The 23,778-nt window shown below is 39.9% G+C and overlaps 1 protein-coding gene across 5 annotated transcripts in view; it reads left to right on the forward strand.

Moving 5' to 3' along the window:
• Smad2 (SMAD family member 2) overlaps positions 1-11,124 on the forward strand; it is a 77,430-nt gene extending 66,306 nt beyond the window's left edge. For all 5 annotated transcript variants that reach the window (XM_045143321.1, XM_045143322.1, XM_045143320.1 and 2 more), the window contains 5 exons: positions 373-426; positions 2,789-3,001; positions 5,761-5,898; positions 6,068-6,212; positions 8,830-11,124. In XM_045143321.1, the coding sequence (XP_044999256.1) occupies positions 373-426; positions 2,789-3,001; positions 5,761-5,898; positions 6,068-6,212; positions 8,830-8,953 (674 nt within the window). In that variant the 3' untranslated portion in view covers positions 8,954-11,124. The remainder of the gene's footprint in view (positions 1-372; positions 427-2,788; positions 3,002-5,760; positions 5,899-6,067; positions 6,213-8,829) is intronic.
• Positions 11,125-23,778: the final 12,654 nt, after the last annotated feature.

A 23,778-nucleotide genomic window follows, 5' to 3' on the forward strand; every position in this document is an offset into this window, starting at 1 on the left:
GGTAGATGCATTCAATTCAAACTGTGCTTGATAAAATAACTACCAAAAGTGGTCAGAACTTTGTTACCATTTGTATATGAAGGGGGGGGCAGAATAGAAATATGTTTCCTAGAAAGGTACATGAGAGCTGACAGTAATGAATTCCTTTGGGAGGGGTCCTAAATAGCAAGCACCAGATTGCTTATATACCCTTTTGTACTTCATATTGAAGCCCGCAAATTAAACTGAAATAGCTTAAGCATTTGAATTCTTGATATATAAATTCTGTGTATTATCAATAACAAAGCCAGATAGGACTACTTTACTGTTGCTTGCTCCGAAGTTCTAAGAATACTTCAGTATCTATTTCCATTTGTTTTTCCTTTGGTTTAGGTTCTCCAGCAGAACTGTCTCCTACTACTCTATCCCCAGTTAACCATAGCTTGGGTAAGTTGTGGTTGCTTCCTACTATTTTCACTTTATTATTTAAGGAAAGTCCTCTCTAAAATTTTTTAAAATATTTATTTATTTGCAAGCAGAGAGAGAGAGAAATACAGCAAAGAGAGACAAACAGAAAGAATGGGCACACCAGGGCCTCTAGCCACTGCAAACGAACTCCAGAAGCATGTGGTACTTTGTACATCTGGCTTACGTGGGTCCTGGGGAATTGAACCAAGGTCCTTTGGCTTTGCAGGCAAGCGCCTTAACTGCTAAGCCATCTCTCTAGCCCTAAAATTTATTTTATATGTGAGGAAAATAATCAAAAAAATTTTCAGATGGCTTAAATCAGCAGTTTTATAAGAGATTGATACTGTGTTTCAGAGTTACAAAAGTTATAACTTAATATGGAGACATTTCAATGGGTAAGTTTATGATATGACTTACAATGGCAGTTAATGTAAAAGGTCTATGTGCATATGTGTAGGCATACCACATAAATATATGTAATTGTGTCATTTATTACTTACATCATTTATCTTAGGTCCTCAGTTTACCTTGCTATTTCACACAGTTTCTCTTCAACTACTACATGTTTGAAATTTATTCTACAAAATTCTCAAGTGTTTTTTTTCATAATATAGTCAGGGACTGGAGAGATAGCTCAAGGATTAAAGTGCTTGCTGTGCACTACTGAATATCTGAGTTTTGTGCCAAACCACATGTAGAAGCTGAAAGCTAAGGTGGGCTTCTGTCATCATAGAAAGGAGTTGGAGACGAGAATTTCCTAGAAGCTTGTAAAAGAAACAATGAATGAGGTAGAAAGCAAGCACTACAAAAAGTCCTCAGAGCTCCACACATGCCTCTGCACTCTCAACATGAGCTTGCACACGCGCAAAGATAGAAAAAAAGAAAAGAAAAATTTTGCCGGGAGTGGTAGCACTTGGGAGGCTGAGGTGGGAGGATCACTGAGTTTGAGACTACATAGTGAATTCCAGGTCAGCCTGGACTAGAGTGAGACCCAACCTCAAAAAGTCAAAAATTAGAGCCAGGTGTGGTGGTGCATTCCTTTAATCCCAGCACTCAGGAGGCAGAGGTAGAAGGATCACTGTGAGTTCAAGGCCACCCCGAGACTATATAGTGAATTCCAGGTCAGCCTGGGCTAGAGTGAAGCTTTACCTCAAAAAACAAACAAACAAAAAAGCCAAAAAGGGCTGGAGAGATGGCTTAGTGGTTAAGCGCTTGCCTGTGAGGCCTGAGGACCCTGGTTCGAGCTTGATTCCCCAGGTCCCACGTTAGCCAGATGCACAAGGGGGCACACGTGTCTGGAGTTCGTTTGCAGTGGCTGGAGACCATGGTGCACGTTCTCGCGCTCTCTCTCGCGTTCTCTCTCTCTCTCTCTCTCTCTCTCTCTCTCTCTCTCTCTGCCTCTTTCTCTCTGTGTCGCTCTCAAATAAATAAAAAAATAAAAATAAGCATTTTTTAAAGCAAAAAAATAATAAAATTCTTAAAAACTAGAGGTTTAAATACATGTGTTCCTCATTTTTCATGAAAAAGTCTATTAATGCCATGTTCCAGTTCCACTTAGATACTCTTTTTGTATTTTATTCCTTGGTTCCCATATATGGTGAATTTTCTTTTTATTTTTGTTTTTATTTTTTTAGAGAGCTAGAGACGGAAAATTGGCATGCCAGGGCCAGAGCCACTGAAATCCAGATGCTTGCACCACCTAATGGGCATGTGTGACTTTGCAGTTGCTTCACCTTTTTGCGTCTGGCTTCTGTAGAATCTGGATAGTAGAATGTTGGTCCTTAGGCTTTGCAGGCAAGCGTCTTAACCGCTAAACCATCTCTCCAGCGTGAATTTTCTATTTTTTATCAGTAGGGTAATTCACCAAATTAAAGTAGACAGATGTCAAAGAAAATAGCATATTGTATATACTTATATTATTTTCTTGTGTCTTTTGACTAATGTTTGTTCCAATATTTTACTTTATCCTATAACAAATTACCTTCATTATCCATTTTAGAAATGTACCCACTATGTTGGGTTGACTTACTTTTGCCTGTGACCATCTTGTACTTGAACAGGAACTAGACTAAAACTACTAGGGAAACAATCCAACATAAACTGACTTTGTGAGATGGGTGAGATCTGAAAAATTGGAAATCTAGTCTGATCTATGGAAACTGGACTTATGTATGAAAAAAATATTGAAAATCTAGTATATGACCTGTTGAAATCAATGTTGATGCTAATCACCTTCTAAACGGTTGCCCATACCTGTAGGTGTGGAGCACATGAAGGTGATATTCCGTCTATTTTTGTCTTGAAGTGTTCATACAACATTTCTTCCTTTTACTTATTTCAGATTTGCAGCCAGTTACTTACTCAGAACCTGCATTTTGGTGTTCTATAGCATATTATGAATTAAACCAACGGGTTGGAGAAACCTTCCATGCATCACAGCCCTCACTCACTGTAGATGGCTTTACAGATCCGTCAAATTCAGAGAGGTTCTGCTTAGGTTTACTCTCCAATGTTAACCGAAATGCTACGGTAGAAATGACAAGAAGGCATATAGGTATGTTCTTTCCTTGTTTGAAAATCCAGTGCAATATATTCACAAAGTAGGTATTCTGTTGTGGTATGCTAAATGAAAGCTTGTATGTGAAACAACCCTGAGCCTTCTCTCCTGGGTTCAGTGCCGTCACAGATAGGTGCGCCAGCTTCACACTTTTTGATAGGTCTTTGGTGATTATTCAATCTGCAAGCTTTTTTCAACTTTATCTTATTTTGCACACTTGACCCTGGCCAGTCTTTCAGTAACGATCTTAACTTGCTGTCTTAATTCAGTCATGTATTTCAATTTATATTTGTTTTGTTCCTCCCTCCATTTCATTTATGAAAGAAAATCTGCTCACTGTTAATCTGAAAAGAGTTGTCTAAAACAGAAACTACCATTTAGTACAATTTAAAATATAATCCAGAGGTCTCCAAATAATATGATTTAGAGATATCTGGCAGGCTCAGAAGCCATGTCAACAATTTTGCCATGTAGCCCTGGATTCCTAATGGTACTGAGATGCCCCTTGCCATTGTCCCCTCTGAGTGCAGTGGAACATTCCAGAGCGTTCCACGCATCAAATTTTGTAAGTAATGAAATGTAGATCTGATACAAGAAGAATCCAGCTTTGGAGTTATGCTAGACTTTAATAACTTTAAGACTTAAACCTTGCCACTTCCTCTTATTTTTTTTTTTTTTTTAGGTTTTTTCAAGGTAGGGTTTCACTCTGGTCCAGGCTGACCTGGAATTCACTATGGAGTCTCAAGGTGGCCTCGAACTCACGGTGATCCTCCTACCTCTGCCTCCCAAGTGCTGGGATTAAAGGCGTGCGCCACCATGCCCAGCTCCAACTTCCTCTTAATTTTTAAGTTAGGAAACACATTTCCTTTTCAAAAAAAAAAGATATTTACATTAATAAATAATGGGTTTATTAGTCTATATATTCCAACGTTATTTGAGGCCCTTAGATATTTATTTTGGATGAGGTAAGGAGGTTTGAGTGTCACTGATAATTCAGTATCATTCTCATTACCTTACTGTTTCTTTAAAATAGTTTTCTACTGTTTTATTTGGATTAACCATTTCTTCCTATGAGAAATAATGCAGATTACCAAAAAGTGGTTTTAATACTGTCAAATGACTGACTAGGAAGTCTCACTAGTTGGCTATATATGCAGTTCTCCAGTCTTGCTGGAAGTGTACAATGGATTATCTTTTCTGAGGAAGGCCTCCAAATATCGACCCCTTTACTTAGTTGGCATAGGGTTTTTTTTTATGATTTTGTATAAAAATTTAGTAGATGGTTTCCTGTGCCCCTATTTACTACCCAGTAAACTGGTAAATTGCTATAATTCTAGGTCATCTTTTTCACTCTGGGTTCCTAGTTTGTCATGTGATTTGATCAAAGAATATAACTTGAAAAATTTACCTTTTGCAATTTTGGTTTTTGTTGGGAGGATGCTGGACATTGACTCCAGCAGGGCTTTGTGAATGCTAAGGCAAGCACACTCTCCCCTCCCCCAGCTATATCCCCAGACCTATACTTCATCTTTTTGCAGTAGCCAAGTATGCAGTTGACACAGTTCCAGAGTCTCAAGACAATGGGGTAGTAGGTTCTGCATTGTCTGTTAAATCTAGCTTGTTGGTTGTCTTACTAATTATTTCTTTTGCTGTATAACAAAGATAAGATCAGCTAACTTGTTTGTTTATACCTGAAAAATTCCTTAACCTACTGTGTGATTGAATAACAGGTATTTACAAGGTGGACTCTTTGTTGCCATAGTGGAACACTGCCCATCACCAGTGTTATTTAAATCCTTATCTCTAGTATTCTTGTGTCTTTGCTCAGATTCTGAAACAAATACTAAAGTACCCTAGTTTAATTTTTCTTACCTTATCCTGTTTATATAGTCAAAAGATTTGGTTGCTTTCGTAATAGAATGTTTTTTAATTTTAATGAGGTCTTTAAAGAAAGATATTCATTATTCATAATTTACCTAGACATTGGTTAATTCCTTCAAAATTAACTCAGATTTTAAAATTAATTGTAATACATGTAATTTGTATGTTACTGTCTTACTATCATGTGCTTTTCTATAATATTGAAGTGTTTTTTTTTCTGGTTGTTCGAGGTAGGGTCTCATTCTAGTCCAGGCTGACCTGGAACTCACTATGTAGTCTCAGGGTAGCCTCGAACTCACAGTGATCCTCCTATCTCTGCTTCCCAAGTGCTGGGATTAAAGGCGTGCACCACCACACCCGGCTATATTGAAGTGGTTTTGATGAGCATTACTTTAAAAAAAAAGAAAAGTTTTTTTTTTTTTTTTTTTTTTTTAAGATTGTTAAACGTTTTTGGAAAACTATACCAGTGATAATTTTCAGAGTTAGACTTCAAAAAATCATGGCTGTGAAAATAGTAATCCCGGGCTGGAGAGATGGCTTAGCGGTTAAGCGCTTGCCTGTGAAGCCTAAGGACCCCGGTTCGAGGCTCGGTTCCCCAGGTCCCACGTTAGCCAGATGCACAAGGGGGCGCACGCGTCTGGAGTTCGTTTGCAGTGGCTGGAAGCCCTGGCGTGGCCATTCTCTCTCTCTCCCTCTATCTGTCTTTCTCTCTGTGTCTGTCGCTCTCAAATAAATAAAATAAAATAAAATAAAAATTTAAATTTTAAAAAAAAAGCGAAAATAGTAATCCCATTAGAGTTCCTCCAAGAAAATGCTCACAAAGACACTCTGACATAGTAAGCGCTCATAACTAATCCATGTGTATTCTGTTTTAGGAAGAGGAGTACGCTTATATTACATAGGTGGGGAAGTTTTTGCTGAGTGCCTAAGTGATAGTGCAATCTTTGTGCAGAGCCCCAATTGTAATCAGAGATACGGCTGGCACCCTGCAACAGTGTGTAAAATTCCACCAGGTATGGACTCAACAATGTTCATCAATCTATTACCTCAGCATGCTGAGCTTTTCTAGTTGTAATAATTTTAGGAATCAGGAGCTAATTTGCATGTTTATTATAAAACCTGCACCACCTTTACAGGTGTTTTCTAATAATGATAAATGTCTTTATTGTTTCTAAATTGTAGGCTGTAACCTGAAGATCTTCAATAACCAGGAATTTGCTGCTCTTCTGGCTCAGTCTGTGAACCAGGGCTTTGAAGCTGTCTATCAGCTCACTAGAATGTGCACCATAAGAATGAGTTTTGTGAAAGGGTGGGGAGCAGAATACCGGTACGAAGTACATACTTACTTCTTAAATGATTACAGTGTAATCATTTTTATTCCATTCTTCTGCATCGTTTGGAGTTCATTTCTACCTATATTCATTGAATTGGGGAGTCAACAGGTCTACATGTAAAATAATAAAGTTGAAAGCCTCTTAGATTTATAGTTACTGTAAATTACTGTGAATGGTGTTACAGAAGATAGGACTAAAGCATGTGCTGGCACGCATTTTGGCATAGTATATAGTACTATATACCACAAAGGGGTTATCTGTTTTCACTCAGGACCCAGGAAAGGCTTCCTAGTTGAAATGGCACATGATCTGGGCTCAAAAAGTTGCATAGGATTTCAGGAGCTAGGAAAGGGCAGTATGGGAAATTGTTATTCTCAGTAGAACACCATTATGATTTGAAGTACAGGAAAATATGCTGGACAATTACGTTGAAACCAGCTGAGTAAGTAGTCCCTTTCATGTGTTGTCTTACTTTCAGTAACTGATGTTACCAGCCTGGAGCTTAGCCTGCTAAGTATGTGAGCACAGGCAGAGAAATTCCAATACCATCTTCTGCAGAGCATTGCATCCTTGGATGTTAAGGTTTAAATTATATTGGGTGTGTATTCTTTGGAGATGAAGCACTTATAATGGACTTCTCTCATTGTCATAGGACTGTCATGTTGAAGTAGCAAAAACAGACTTATTGACTTACTCTGCAAGTAAGATAAGAACTAATATCAATGCATAAGAGTGATAGTATATCATGTGACTTTTAGCCCTGTATTGAAGTACTAAGGATGTGTTTATTTCTGTCTTTACTTATTTATTTGAAAGAGGGAGGGAGGAGAAAGAAGAAGAAAGAGAGAGAATGACATGCCAGGGCCTCTAGCCACTGCAAACAAACTACAGATGCGTGTGTCACCTTGTGTATCTGACTTATGTGGGTACTGGGGAATTGAACTCGTGCCCTTAGGCTTCGCAGGCAAGTGCCTTAACCACTAAGTCAGCTCTAGTCCTGCTTCTGTTTGTAACTTTATTGTTTTGTTGTTGTTGTTGTTATTGTTCATCTGTTTGTTTTGTTTTTCAAGGTAGGGTCTCGCTCTAGCCCAGGTTGACCTGGAATTCACTATGTAGTCTCAGGATGGACTTGAACTCATGCAATCCTACCTCCGCCTCCCTGTCGCTGAGATTAAAGCGTGCGCCACCACATCCAGCTCATGTTTCTGTTTTTAAATCAAAAGCCTGAATGATGTTAAATGAGATATTGTTCAATGGCTGTGTTATGGAACGTTCAACTCCAAGTCATACTGTGGCTAGGGTTAACTCAAGTCCAAACTCTGATTTCTTTTGATAGGCCTTCTATGTCAGAGTCACCATTTGAAACTTGTTTACTACTAAGTGGTTGACTAATTAAGTAGAGTGACCATATGTCTCGGTTTCCTTGAGGCAGTCTTTCCTGGTTTACACATCACTCCATTTGCCTGATAGTACCTAAATTCTGTCTCCTAGGTGTCCCATTTCAGATGGTTAAATAAGTCAGTATGTTTATTTTAATTTGAGGAGGAGAATGCTCTTAAAAAAAAATACTTACTTGTAAGGGAGAGAGGAGGTGGGAGTGAGCATGCCAGATCTCCCACCACTGCATTTGAACTCCACATGAACGCCCGACTCTGTATATCTAGTTTTCCGTGGGTACTGGGGAAATTGAACCCAGGCCATTGAGCCTATAAACAATTGCCCTTAGCTGCTGACCATCTCTCCAGCCCAGAGGGTGTTTTATAAATCACTTTTAAAAAGACCAAACTGGCTTGGGAGATGGCTCAATGGGTGAAGTTTTTGCCAGCAACCATGAAGACCTGAGTTTGAGCACCATCATCCACATAAACGTCAGGTGTGGTGGTTGTACCTGAGGAGGTGGAAACAGGAGAATGCCTGAGGCTTGTTGGCTGTTTTACCTAGTGAGCTCCAGGTTAAGTGAGGGGCCCTGTCTCAAAAAATAAGGTGAACAGTGATTGAGGATGACACCTGATACTAGCCTCTGGTCTGTAAACATAGCACATACACATGTAGAAAGAAAGAAAGAGAGAGAGAGAAAGAAAGAGAGAGAGAGAGAGAGAGAGAGAGAGAGAGAGAGGGAGAGGGAGAGGGAGAGAAATCGGGAGGCAGTGGGAGGATCACCATGAGTTCAAGGCCACCCTGAGACTACATAGTTAATTTCAGGTCAGCCTAGACCAGAGAGACTGTACCTGAAAGAAAAAAAAAAGAAAGAAGGAAAATGAACTAGAGAAATGGCTTAGTGGTTAAGGCGCTTGCCTGCAAAGCCAAAGGACCCTGGTTTGATTCCCCAGGACCCATATAAGCCAGATGCATAACATGACACATGGGTGTGGAGTTCGTTTGTAGTGGCTGATGGCCGTGGTGCACCCATATTCTTCCTCTCTCACTCCTTCTCTCTCTCCTTTCTGTCAAATAAATTTAAGAAAATAGACAGAACTCATTGGGGTATTTTGATTTTGAAAATGAATTATTTTTCAACCTATTAATCAGATAATACAAAATAAATAATTGCTCAAAAGAAGTTAGGTTCTAGTATATAATGCTTTTTTCCCCTTGTGTTCTTTAAAACAGAAGGCAGACAGTAACAAGTACTCCTTGCTGGATTGAACTTCATCTGAATGGACCTCTACAGTGGTTGGACAAAGTATTAACTCAGATGGGATCCCCTTCAGTGCGCTGCTCAAGCATGTCGTAAATTCCATCACAAGTCAAGTCCCATCAAAGACTTAATGTAACAACTATTCTGTCATAGTATTTGTGTGTGATCCCCATGGATTGTTTGCCATCCGGAAATTCCAGAGAGAAAACAGCACTTGAGGTCTCATCAATTAAAGCACCTTGTGGAATCTGTTTCCTATATTTGAATATTAGGTGGGAAAATTAGTGTCTAGAAATGCCGTCCCAACCAGGGGGACGAGAAGATTTAAAGACTTCATGTTGTCTTATTGGGCATAAGACTGAATGTCCCAAAGGTTTATTATTAACAGTAGTAGTTATGTGTACAGGTAATGTATCAAGACCCAGTACCGCAGTATTGTGCTGTTTATATACATTTTTAGTTTGCATAAATGAGGTGTGTGTGTGCTGCTTCTTGATCTAGGCAAGCCTTTATAAAGTTATAGTACCTAATCTGTTATTCCCACTTCTCCGTTATTTTTGTGTCTTTTTTAATATATATATAATATATATATCAAAATTTTCAAAATTATCACTTAGAAGCAGATTTTCCATGTAGAAAAACTAATTTTTCTGCCTTTTACCAAAAATAAAAAAAAAACTCTTGGGGGAAGAAAAGTGGATTAACTTCTGAAATCCTTCACCTTAATGTGTTCAGTGGGGCTTAACAGTTATTCTTTGTGTGTTTAGTCACTGCTAAATCTCATTATAAGGAATACTTATTGAAAACTTTTTTCAGCCTCTTTTCTTCATCCCACTTCTGTTCTGTTACCAAAACAGTGCAGCATGATGTCATTGCCAGTAACAGTTGCACTGATGGATACTGGCCATCAGCTAGTCCTGAGGCCATGAAAGGTTTGCGTGCATTACAACCAGACTTCAATAGGTAATGATGACTCAGCTGACTTATCAGTCTATTGATTTGCCTTCCCTCTTATCAAAATGCCCAAGTGGCAGTATAATTATTTTCAGGGATATGCTAGAATCATTGAAGTATATTTAGCTTTTTAAAAAAAGCCAATCTAATAATAAAGTACCCTCTTTTTAAAGTATTTTAAAATATTTTAAAAGCAGACCTTCTGCTCTTCCATTTCAGTAGCTTTGTTTCACTTAGTTACCAGATTGTATTACGAGGAGGACCTTTTGTAACTGTAATTGCCTCTGCAAAATACCTAGAGAAGTGATGATGAAGTATGAACAGCAGATAACAGCCATCTGTTCTTAAAGTATGTTGTACCCAGTTCATAAGTTGAATGTTACATTACATAAATACAACTCAGAATTTTAAGAATTGGGAAAAGCTGTGTAGCAGGTGTTTGGCTCACAGTTGCCTGAACTTTGTACTTCTCATCACTAATCCTGGGTGTGTGATTCACCGGACCTTATGCTACGCAGCAAGGAGATTCCATCAGCTCTGTTGGTAGTCCGTTCTGCAGCAAATTATGTCCAGTGTCAACTCAGTGCAGTGTAAACCTGCCTTCTTGTTTGCATCTCAGAAATGGAAAGTACTCATTCCTGATCTCCTTTCCATAAATTTTCATATTTTTACAGATAGGTACCTTTAGTATTTGTTCTTTAAAACCATATTCACCTGTATGTACAGGTATCATTTCGATACTTTTGGCATTCGGTTTTCTATGGGAAATGACCCATTTTTCTATATTTGTGTGTATATGTATGTTTCATGTAAATTTGGTACAGTGATTTTTTATTCATTCAGATATTTATTGTTCACGTGTTGATGTGCCAGGAACTTGATAAACCTTTGGGTAAAGGTGTACAAGACAGCTCCAGTTCCTGCCTTTGCTGAGGTGGCAGTTGCTGTGAAGGAGGTAACCAGGGTCCTGTCCAGAGAACGACAGGGTGAGGCTTCCAGGAGGACATCGGGAAGGCCTCAGAGGAAGTGATGCTTGAGCTGACACCTGACCCAGAAGGACCAAGCCATGTGAGGGGCCAAGGGAGATGAGCACTCCTGGCAAAGGGGACATCATCAAGCCCAAGGCTCAAACTAAAGAAGACTTAACCATAAGGCGGTCCTGCGTTGTTATACAGAAACCAAATGTTGAAGACCAGAATGATTCTGCAGTTTCTGTTATGCTGAAGGGTTGCACTGTTTGTGCTAGAGTGCTTCTGTTATCTCACCAGTATATCTTCTTCCTCAAATCTTTCTTATAAACATTTTTACTTGCACCAGGTCAGTTCCTCCTTTTTTTATGTGCAGATTTTTACCAACATGACCTGCTGCTTCCTTCCAGACACTGCTATACACTAATGATTGCTTCTGATGTCCAGTGATGTTGGGCCTGCCAGAAATACAGTCAGTGAAGCCTCTGCCCCCTGGAAGTTTTGACATACTTTATAACTTATGCTGAGCTTAAGGAATAGTTATGGGGCAGAGAACAATTTATAGGTGGTAGGATGTCTTGGCAATTACTCTTGCTTAGACATGAAAAAAGAAGCAATGCCCAGTATGGCATCTCGGCAGTGGGGCATATTTCTCAGCTCAGGTGGGATTTTCCTTACAATATGAAACTGGAACTAGGGTCTGAAAATGGCCATTCTGTTGCACATTGACTTACTCACAGTGGTCATTACATCATGTAAACATGCCTGATAATTGCATTCACTTTATGGTAAGATGCTGGTTTTGTATTATATTTCATCTACTGTCACCTAGGTTTTTTTAATATTCTCTCCCCCTTGCAGGGTTGGGTTTTAAATTCCAAATTATAGACCTGGCCACTTCTCAGTTGCTTGGTCTTAAAAAGTTAGCTCCATTGTTAAGCATCGGGTGCCTTCCTCAGTCCAGAAGTGTCTGCAGTGTGGCCTCTCAGAACTGAATGATATTTTGTGATATTTTGCCATCCCTCTTAATTTGTTTTGAGGCAAGCCCAACAGACTGGCCTTTTTTTTTTTTTTTTTAAATGAGAGAGAATTGGTGCACCAGGGCCTCCAGCCACTGTAATCCAACTGCAGATGCCTGCACCATCTTGTGCACTTGGCTTATCTGGGGAATCGAACATAGGTCCTTAGGCTTTGCAGGCAAGCACCTTACTTAACTGCTAAGCCATTTCTCCAGCCCTTGCAATCTCACTTATAAGGTGAGTAGGGCTTGAAGGCAGCTTATTTACTTTATCTGGGAGTTGTACATGAGATTTTTGGGGGGAGAGGGTTGATTTCTTAGAAAAATAATAATTGAAAAGCCTTTATAACCAGAATAGAAAATATAACTGGATTTAGGCCAGTCTTTTGGAATACTACTAAGTTTGGCTCATTTCATGCTAGTTACAGAAGTATTCCTGTTAAAGGTCTGAGCTATAACAGTTACACTGACTATACGTTGTGGTACATTTGGTCACATTGATGCCTATTGTTTACTCAACCATTGTGATACATGTTGAATACTAAAATGATGCCTGGGACATGGTCCTGGTCCTCATGCTGGGCACAAATCTAGGAGGGTTACTGTTGCAAATCAGGACCTTTTGCTTTGCCACAAGGAAAGCTGCCTAATTTTTCTTAAGAGCTAAATCTTTTAATTCTGTACTCTTACTTAGTGTTCTAAGTATGTGTGCAGATTGTTTTTCTATCTCAGTTTACCTTACACCCTATGCAGGTTCGCTTACCTTATGTGTTGTTTACCACTGTTGTCGTTCTGTCCTCACAGTATTTGTGCCTTTGTTGTGTTCCATCCAGACTGAGACTTCAAAAGTGAAAAACAATCAGTTAGGTAGTCTTTTGCTAGCTGAAATCAAAGAACGTGTATGCCCAGTTGGTTTCTCTACCTCTTATAAAAGCAGCCTATATGTACTTTTAAAGTCTTTTTCTTAATTTACAAAATAGTTGGAGTATTTATTCTATGTTAGGTATTCTCTTGATCCGAGGGCAGGTGGGTTGGTAGTAGGATATAAAATAATACAGTTTTCACTGTATTTAAATTTTTGTCTTTATGTTCAGTCCTTGCTTTAGATGCCAAACATTCCAAGTTCCTCATTTGACCCTTCTCTGTGGACGTGAACAACCTGCGGTCTTTTCTTGTACTCTGATCTAAGGCTCTGGAGTTTATATGTATCAAGATATTGCATATTTACGTTCATACGGTTTTCTTTTCTTTATATTCTTTGTATTCCTCAACTGAAATTCATTCTTTGTCTGCTCTGACAGCATGTATGCAGGTGTGCTTGCTGGTTGCCATTTCCCCTGTCAGCTGCACCTCTGTTGTCCACTGCACTTTGTGCATGTGTAATGGTTCTCCTCTTTGAATTTGGCTAGTACCTTGAGAGGAGGGTGCTTCTTATGTGCCAAATTCTCATTTCTTTGCTGAGGTTAGTATTGTTCAAATTGATCCATTGCTTTAATCTTACACACATGGCTCTGAAATTCTGCCCAGTTAAATGTCTTTGTGACTGACAAGTAGCAAAATGCCAGATTTCATTAAAGTTTTGTTTTGTTGTTGTTGTTTTGTTTTTAATGTGATGAGTTTTTCAGGTAGTGTGTCCAGTGCTTTCACTTACCGAGCAGCTCTAGTCCATGGCAAGGTATACTGGAGGGTTGTATTTAGTGCAGTTAGGATTGTTGGTGGCTTGTGGTTTTCAGAGTCGGATCTTGCTACTGGTTCTGTCCTCTCAAGTAGACTTCCTTTTGTGTATGGGGATTAAGGGATCAATTGTCTCTTGGAGGGTAATGTCTGTTTTGAGCCTCCTCACAGCCAGGAAATGTGAGCTATGCTAGATAATCTAATGATCACTTTTATGAAAAGAGCTTATCTTCTGTGTTATGTAATTTCTTGAGTAGGAACTGTTTTATCTTGGGATATTATAGCTAACTTTAACAGAGCTGCCTCAAACTTTAGTTTTAGGATGTGTGTGAGAATTATATACACATACACCCTCAGAAAAACTAAGATGGAATCATTTTAACAATAGTGAGTGATTCCATTGTTTACATCAAAAAACTCAGTTAAAAATTCCTCATTTTCTTGTAGACATTTTCCTTTCATGACAGACCATCAGTGTAGCTTTAAAAAAATTCTGCCACAGTCTCAACTTGGTGGTTCAGTTGTTAGTCCATTTTTAGGCAGTTTGACAAGAATCATAGTGTTCAGCTTCAGGTAAAGCTTTCCAAATACCTGTTCTTATATTAATGTACACCTAGTAGGCTCTGGAATGATCTGAAAATTGCCTTATTAAAAGCTAACATTAGATTATTCCCTTTCACTGTTATTCCCCAACTACCACCACCAGATTGCTGTGTAAGATACCTAGGAAGTACCATTACATACCACCTCATGATAGTGTGAATGAAAGGGGTTCAAATATGACTTCTGGGGCTGGTGCATGAGAAATAGAATTGTTAAAGCTTTTTGAGCCATCCCTGTCCCATAGGGCCCTGGCCAAGGTGTATAAACCTAACTGAACAGCCTCCATGTCAGTTGGCTTGCTCCTAGAGTCCTAGAGTGAATCCAAGGCTTCTCTATTGCTTGACTTGCAGGATCCCTTGAAAGGATAATGCCTGATGACAGAAGTGAAAGGCTTGCTTCATATACAACATTAAAATTTTTCTTTTGCTGGTTGTGGCACACGCCTTTAATCCCAGTGCTTGGGAGGCAAAGGTAGAAGGATCCCTGAGAGTTCAAGGCCACCCTGAGACTACAGAGTGTAATCCAGGTCAGCCTGAGCTGGAGCGAGAACCCTACCTTGCCTACCTTGAAAAACAAAACAAAAAAAAAAAACTTTTATCTTTTCAAGAAAAATGATACTTCCAAACTTCAAAAAAAAGCTTTCCCAAAATTTCTAGTTTGTTGGGTTTGAATGGGAGGTAGAATTTTTTTTTCCTGTGTGTGTTTTAAAATATTGTCTCAATAATAAAGCCCACAATATATTGGTTTAAGGGTAAAAGTGAAGCTTTAGAAGTGTAAAGATAATTTGGTTGTTCCATTTCATAATCAGCTGTTATTTTTGTCCCTGTGGCTTTAAAGTTTCTGGCTCTTTTACAGTGTTCATCACTAGGTAACCATGTTTCTAATTCTTTACTAAGTTCTGCTCTTTACAGTACTGTAGTATAAAGTTAGTGTTGAGCATTTGTCTATAGGAATAGAGGCTTACTAAACTCTGTTCTTCCAGTGAAATTTTCTTTTCTCAGTAAGTCCCTAAGAAAACAGCTGTTGGTGGATATCATTGTTGAAGCTGAAAAGAAACATATAAAGGTAGAGGACTGTTGTGATACATAAGTGTTCTTGCCTTAAAACTAGCCCGTTGTTGATTTATATAAGTAGTACCTAAATGGATAAATTTAAATCTGGAGAAATGATATATATGCAGTTCATTAACATGTATTTTTTGATTTAGAAGTAACCTGTCTTGACAAAATACAGAACCCAAATTGGGCACTCCTAATTCCAACTTTACCTCAGGCTTTATTTTTGCTTTTTGTGACCTTTTAAAACCTAAATATTTGTGTCTCCTTATTAGTGACAGTGATACTGTGACAGTAAGAATTTGTACAAGAGTGTGAAACAGACCATGTAGGTAGGTATGGAGATGAAGCAGTTCTCTGGCTATTGAGCTAGGTCACCACGTTGTGAGCCACACAGAGATGCTTATATCAGTATTTTTACCATGTCCCCACAAAGCATACCTTTTGGTGGACACAGTAGATGTAATGTGATTTGGACTACAGCAAATAATCTTCTTTTGGCCAGCTTTCCATATATGAAGCCTGGATGTGGGATGCTGGCTGGCACTGAATGTTTTCACCTAAAAAATTAAGAAAAGGTAAATGAATCAGATTATAGATTTAGCTCAGAAAAATCTCAAAAAAAAAAAAAAAAGGTCAGTAAAACATCAGTGGACAAAGCCAGGAAAAAAAGCATTTGGAAGATTTGTCTGAAAATGGATTTCAAGACTAAATTTTGATATATTACTAACATCATTGGGTTCCTCACAAATGTTCTTAAAGCTAATATCTTAAGGTGCTCTGGACTTTTTTTTTTAAAGCAAGTCTAGGAGAAGTACCGTTAGAAAGTGAGAGAAAGCCTGATGTCCTTAAAAACAGCTTATATTGGGAGTTCTTTTGTCTAGCCATGTTCAGGGAAGTGAGTGAAGGTCTTCTAGTGGCCAAGTGCCCTCCATGCCCAGGACAGAGGGGTTTCTGGGTGGAGAACTGTCAGACCAAGACATTCTCATGATTGATTCTGTCTTCCTCTTGTCATCGTAAGTGATGCTGTATTCAGCTGCCCTGTCTGGCTGCCAACACTGCTAGGATTTACCTCCCAGTTCTCTAATCACTTAGTACTATGGATAGAGATAGAACACGAGATTTACAACAGATAATAGCTAAGAGTACCAATGTAGTGCTAAGACTTAATATTTAGTGACCCAGGAAAGGTAACTGGCTATTTAACAGAAAACAGGCAACAAAATAGCTAAGAATCCATGCACGTGTAAGCACAAATTGGATCCTTAGGAAGGTAAGTATACACTGTTTATAGTAAACCACATGGATTTCCTCTCATGAAGGAAAATGTGGCCTTGGGCGCTTCAGTCTCTGTTTCCCAGTCCTGCTCAAGAAGTCAAGAAGAATGTGGTCTTGATTATGTCTTTCCAGTGAATGTTACAGTAAAATTATTAAATATATCAGCCAAAAGCAGATGAAGGAGTAGGGTGTCTTGATAGAGACAGAACCATTTATACTCAAGTCTTATGTCCTCTTCCTAGCCTTAGGTGCTTACCAGCTAGAGCACTGAGCATGGGAGCCAAGGCTGTTCTTAGAGGGCATCCACTTGTAATGCAGCATGCAAGGTGTGGATCTGTTCCACTTCCCTCTGGTGTCCTCAGCAGCTGAGCCCTGCACACTGTGATGGAAATGTTAAGTGTGTTCTCTGTAAGCCTTCCTCCTGGGATTGTCAGAGTGGTGTGGTTCCTGTTTTGTTTTGGTTTTGAATTAAACAATGAGCTGAGGCTAACAGCTGGTTTTCTAGTTAAAATTGTGAAATACTGATTTCATTTTCCTACCCACACCAAATATTTTAGTCTATTTAAAGTATTAAAAAATAGTTCTGCTTAAGAAAACATTGCTTAGCTGTCCTGTGGTTTCTGGTCAATTTATATATACATACAGATTTGTGTGCATCTGTTTGTGCTTTCACTTTTGACCTTCTGTGCTCTTACCCGTGTTAATAGTTCTGTCACCATTGAAAAGCAGATAGTGTTCATAGCATTAAAAGAAATCATTGAGTTTTTGATCATACCATTATGGGACTGGTTTTTAATACTTTTTAATTATTTTTTTATTTAAGGTGACCTTTTTTTCAAAAGTGATTACATTTTGATGTTCACTGCCTAAATTATATGGATACAAAGAATGTGTCTCACGTAGGTATGATCTTGAGTATACCTTTTCATGTTTAATTTTGGTGTAATGCAAAAAGGCTATCCTACACCTTTGCTTAGTATGTCCTACACAGTTAATAAACACTTTTTAATTTCATAGTTGGCCTATTGCAGATTAGTATTAATAGATAACATCGTAGCCGGGCGTGGTGGCACACGCCTTTCATCCCAGCACTCGGGAGGCAGAGGTAGGAGGATCACTGTGAGTTCGAGGCCACCCTGAGACTACAGAGTGAATTCCAGGTCAGCCTGGGCTAGAGTGAGACCCTACCTTGAAAAACCAAAAACAGATGAAAACTAAAGTTTACTTTGAAAATACATTTAGCAAATACTAATTTTTTTAAATATCAAAAAGTATGGACAAGACATATTCTCAGCTATATGTGCCATGAAATAATTGAGAATTTTTTTAAAATATATATTTATTTGAGAGAGCATGAGCAAACCAGTACCCCTTGCCACTGCATACAAACTCTAGATGTGTGTACCATTTTGTGCATCTGGCTTTTTGTGGGTACTGAGTACTTGAACCTGGGCTATTAGGCTTTGCAAACAAGAACCTTTAATGTGTGAACCATTTCCCCAGCACTGAAAGAACTTTCTAAAATATTCTTATATATTTGCAAGCAGAGAGAAGACAGAAAGAATGGGCATACTACGGCCTCCAGCCACTGCATACAAACTCAGATGCATGAGCCACTTGTGCATCCGGCTATTTGTGGGTACTGGGGAATCGAACCCATCCTCCAGCCCCTTGAGAATTTTTTAAGACTAGCTGTATTTCTTTGTGCTGCCCCATGGGCATATTGTTCTGAGTGTACTGTTCAAGATGCTTTAGGTAATCATGCTTTAGGGTGCAGTGAAAAGGGAACCCCCACAGCTGAATTACTCCATCCTACTGGTATTCAACAGTCTGGGCAGTAGTATATAGCTTAGCATTTTTTTTTTTAATTATTGAGAGAAAACCTGTATATAAGTTTACTAGTAAAATTGCTGCAGTAAGTTAGCAGTGTAACAGGTTCTTTTTAACATTTACTTACAACATCTCTTCAGTTGACTGATGCCTGGGGTAAATCCTTCTCAGCCATCACCTTTCCTACTGATGAGCCTGCTGCCATGCCATTGGTTGTCTTCTTCGGAGATTACGATGGGCCTGGTGGGTATGGCTGAAGAGCATATAGGAACCAGTAAGGTTCGTGTTTGGGCTTTTCCCACTTGCATATCCCTTCTCTTCTGACAGATTGAAAAGTATGCTGGTATTATCCAGTGTGATCATTGGAAGCACCTGGCGTGTCCAGGAGCTCAGGCGAAGCCTATGCCAGGGTACTTCTCTCCTCCCTCCCACCACTCGTGGCTCCTTCCCCTCACTGCATGGGCCCAGCTTTCCTTCTGGCAGACCTATTCTTTTTATCAAACTATACAGTGAAGTCGTCCCCCAAAGTAGACATTTACAAATGAAGGAACCCAAAATAATAAACTATTCCTCAGTGAGTAGCTGTAGAACTATTTTAACTGATAATTTTGATTAAAACATGCTGCTCTGCACATGGAATCAAACACATTAGTACAAGGCAAGAACTTGACTCAGATTTCAGGTAGTAAGTTCAAGGGTAAGTCAGTGATTCTCTATACATGCTTCCTAGGAATCCCCACAAAAACAGTTTTGTGCTCTAGTCCAAGCTACAAGCCTTCATTGTTCTAGTATAAATAGAATTAAAGATGTATTTTAAAGTTATTTGCAAGAAGAGAATGGGTGTGCTACTGTTAACATATTCCAGACACATGCTCCACTATGCATCTGGCTTTACGTGGAAACTGAGGAATCAAACCCAGGTGGTCAGGTTTGAGAAGCAAGCACCTTAAAACTGAGCCATTTCTCTAGCCCCCTTACATTTTTTTAAATTTTGTTTGTTTGTTTGTTTGTTTGAGAATGACAGAGAGAGAGAGAATGGGCATACCAAAGTCTTCAGCCACTGCAAATGAACTCCAAACATGTGTGCCCCCTCGTGCATCTGGTTAACGTGGGTCCTGGGGAATTGAGCCGCCAGCTGGGGTCCTTTGGCTTCACAGGCAAGCGCTTAACCGCTAAGGCATCTCTCCAGCACCTCCCCCCTTACATGTTTTTACAATGTCTCAATGTAGTTTGTTTTTGCTGTCTCTGCCTGGTAACTGCACTATTAGATGTCAAACTGTTAACAGAAGAGATAGGATCCAGAGGAAGGCAGAAGCATAGCCCAAGGGCAAGGGCAGTGTTCAGAGTTGAAGGATGCTTTCAAGTGGGGGGAGGTGCAGAGGTACTTTTGAGCAGGTTAAACTGAGGTCTTAGAGCACCCTTGCTTGTTAGTTGCAGCATGCATGGAAGCCAGACATTGCCGATGTGTCATATGTGGTGAATAGAAGACTCAATCCACTCTGAAGCCCATGTCTAATAACAGCTTGGATAGCTGGGAGATCAGTCCACACCTAATAACTACTTGGATGGCTGGGAGATAAGTTCATATCTAATAACTGTCTGGATGGCTGGGAGAGTAAAGCCACAGATAGCTGTGTACCTTGGGTTTCCTCCCAGGTGCACCAACATTATGCTGCTCTTGCAGCCATTTGGAAGCACAATTACGAGAATGTCAGCCGTGGCCCACCCAAAGGATGGGCTGCTTGGTGTGGAGGCTACTGCATTTCTACCAGTAGCCTCTGTACGTGAACGTACTGATTTTTGTTCACTTGTACAGCTGAAATTGAATTTGATTAAAGGAGTCTCTGAGGTGTGTTTGGTTTGATAGCAACAAAGCAGAGGTTCCCAAGCAGCAGTTCACTGTCAAGAGCAGTCATGTTGAACTGCAACTAGAATTCACTTACTCTAAATCAGAAGGCTATTTTCATGAGAGACCCTATCTCTACTGACCTGATAATGCTGTGTCATGAATAGTATGTTAGTACATGTGACGACTCATTTGTAAGTGGTTAAAGTGGGCTGCACGCCGGGTGTGGTGGCGCACGCCTTTAATCCCAGCACTTGGGAGGCAGAGGTAGGAGGATTGCTGAGTTTGAGGCCACCCTGAGACTACATAGTGAATTCTAGGTCAACCTGGGCTAGAGTGAAACTCTACCTTGAACTCCCTCCTCCCCAAAATTATAATAATAAGAATGTCAACTTAAAATCTACTGGAGCAGTTATCCACTGCTACGAAAGTAATGCCTAACCACAAAACCACAGGAGCAGTGATCTTTGTGCCTAACATTTAGGTTATGGGGTCAGGTGGTTGCAGTGGGTATCTAGGACAGTCTGGCCTGGTACACTATATTGTTGACCTCAACTGGCGGGATTTAGCATTTCCCCACACACACAGTAGCCTGGGGCTCTCATGGAGGTGGCAGAGGGTGAGTGATGGAGCCCAATCCAAGACTTCAAGGCTGTATGCTCCATGCTCACCATCACATCCTAAGCCTCATGGAGTAGAGAAACACACTTCTCAGAGCCATCAAGAAGAGCCAGTCCTGATGATATCTTAAATAAGAGCCTCAAGCCTCCAAAAGTGAGAAATTATATCTTAATTTTTTTTTTTTTTAATGATGGAAAGCACTAGCAGAGTTCTTAAACAAAGGGTGGGAGGAGGACAAGGAGAGTGGGAAATTGGGGACAAGCAAATCCCTCGGCCAGGCCCTGGCTTTGTTGCTATACTGTGGGCCAGCCAAAAGCAAAATAGGGAGACTGAAGACAAACCTCAAGCAGAGTCCTAGCGGTGGTTGTTTGGTTCAGTGTTGTAATTCAAAGAGCATGAAAACCACACCCGTTTTAATATGCCCCATGAAGAGAACTGAAGCAATGTGGCTTTTTATCCAAAGGCCTGTGGTTACAGTGGTAGCTGCCTGTTTGGCATGTGTCTAAGAGTTCATACTCCCTGGCCTCTGCGGAACTGAGTTCACACTTCCCAACTGAGGTAGAGGAATTCTTCATTCAGAGGACCCACCTCGGCAGGTTTCTTACTGCCCCTTCCAAAGTCCTCCTGGGATTTCCCACTAGCCAAACGTGCTGTGGGCCTACCATACTTGTGCTGGCCACCTGGAGAGGGTGAGCGCTTCAGGAGGCTGCACTGATTAGGCTTTAGCAATAATGTGACTGGTAAGAGTATTTTAACCCTGAAGTTTTTTAAAAGACCACAATCTACCTATGTCCTGTTCTACCAGTGTAAACAACAACTGCTGCCATGGAGACGATGCTCCCAAGTGCTTGGTCACACATTTGTGTACCCACCATTCCTTCAGCAGACTCTTAGAGGACTGGAGACATTTTTTAGGCTGTTTTTTTTTTTTTACCCCCATCTCCACATTAGTCTTTCGGTGGGGCCCATAGCTCATCTTGATAATCACAAAAATATGCTATGATCTTTGGGAGCTATTTAATGGGAGGTTTTTTTTAACCTTTTTTTTTTATGGTTCCAAGCTTTCTTTAAGTAGTATTTTTAACTTAACTGTAAGGACTACAAAAGATCTATATTGGTATACTTAAATTTGGTGATTGAAATTAAATATAAAAGCAAGACTTTTCATGTATGGTATTTTTTACGTATTCTGTTATTCAGCTAATCTATTTGAAACCAAACATTCTGTCCATTGCAAGTGTCCCAAAATTAAAATGTTCAGTAAACCAAAGAAGTTTATTGCTCATCTAGCATTGCATTTTTAGGTAAAATAATTATGTCAAGATTATTGGCTATGTATAGTACTAAACATGCCAAGTTGATATATTAATTCTGCATTAAAACCTTTGTGGTTACTTCTTAAGGTTTTGATAAATCGCTTAGTTAATCATTAGGACAGATCTTTTAATTTTGTTGCTGTTATTGTTGAGGAGGGTATGGACATGCCAAGGCCTCCTTCCATTGCAAGTGAACTCCAGATGCATGTGTTACTTTGTTCATTTTGCTTTATATGGGTACTAGGGACTTGAACTTCTCCAGTCATCAGACCTTGCAAGAAAGCACCTTTAACCATTGAGCCATCCCTCCAGACCCAGAATCTATCACTTTTGATTTTCCCAACTAAAAGTGAATTACCCAAAAAATATCTTTAGGATACTGAGCATTTTTTTTTTTGTATTTTTGAAATTACACCAATAAGAAAGCTTTCTTATAAACACTGAACAACAAATAGGTACAGTTAAAACAAAGCAAGGCTCTTTCATCTCAGCATGTCCACCATCCCCTCCCTACAGAGCAGAAGGGTATTCTCTTTTCTCACTGCAGAATGGAAGCTAACATTCTTGAGGGAAGCTGATCTGGTCTCCACCCTTGAGTCCTTCTCAGCACAGTTCTTTAACACAGCGGCAGAGCACAGGTTTCATGTTGGTTAAGCCACATGCTGTGAGTCCTAGCTAGTTCCGCAAGGCTTCTGTAGAACTCCATTATTGCTCTGCCATTTTCAGTTTTCAACCACTACTGGCCCCTACCTAAAGCCTATAGAAAGCTCTAACTCCTCTACAAAACAAGTGAAAATCTCACACTTTTCTATGGCCTTGTCATTATTTCCTGTTGTTCACAGCCAGTGGCCTTGAGATCAGTTCATGCCAACATTTTCTACTTTCTGACCCACCCTCCCCCCCACACTGCCATTTGCTACAGTTGACCTTAGGTGCTTCATTTGTTCATTCACTCTGTCCAAGGCTGAGTGGAGTCACGTGTCACAAGAAGCCAGTGTGAACTGGAGAATGGGAATCTGTATTAGCAGAAATTCTGGAGGGGATGACCAGCCAGGACTCAGACCCACAGCTGGGGTTCCCATTCCTACCAGTGTTCTTCCTTCTTCCTACTTCATGTTCATTAGAACTCACCATGAAAAGGCTAGTTGGAGTTTCTTCTTATAATTTGAACTTCCCCATAAGCACCATCTCTAGCTTTGGGAGCAGGTTGAAAGAGGCGTGTGGCCTTAAACTTGCCCAAGATAGCATCCTTAGGAAATGGACTTAAAACTGAACACTGGACTTACAAAAGTTCTACTTCCCAAGATGGCATTGGGCAGATGGGAAGGTAGAAGTCACTGGTGCCACAGGAAGTGAATTCTCCAGTGCGTCTCCTCAAGTCTCTGACTGTTCCATGGCTGGTGGTCTTCCTGCTGTCTTTTGAATGTCACTATTCTGGCTGAATTTACTGGTGGATATAAGTGGACCCCTGGCTGTGTTCATTTGCTACTCACCACAACTCTCCTGGTACTGAGGACTCTGTCTTCAGCAGTGTTTGTCTGCCAATTACAGGACTATAGATCATCTCCTTGGCATTTGGGTAGATGGGAAGGGAGGGTTTTGGAACTTCGGGAAGTCCTGAACAGCTTACTCATCAACTGTTGGGAAGCCAACTGTTTTCTCAGACTCTAGGAAGGGATATTTTGGTTTGGTTTTTTTCAAGGTAGAGTCTCACTCTAGCCCAGGCTGACCTAGAATTCACTGCATAGTCGCAGGGTG

This window comes from Jaculus jaculus, chromosome 2, assembly GCF_020740685.1.
Source record: "Jaculus jaculus isolate mJacJac1 chromosome 2, mJacJac1.mat.Y.cur, whole genome shotgun sequence".
In the NCBI taxonomy this organism is placed as follows: domain Eukaryota; kingdom Metazoa; phylum Chordata; class Mammalia; order Rodentia; family Dipodidae; genus Jaculus; species Jaculus jaculus.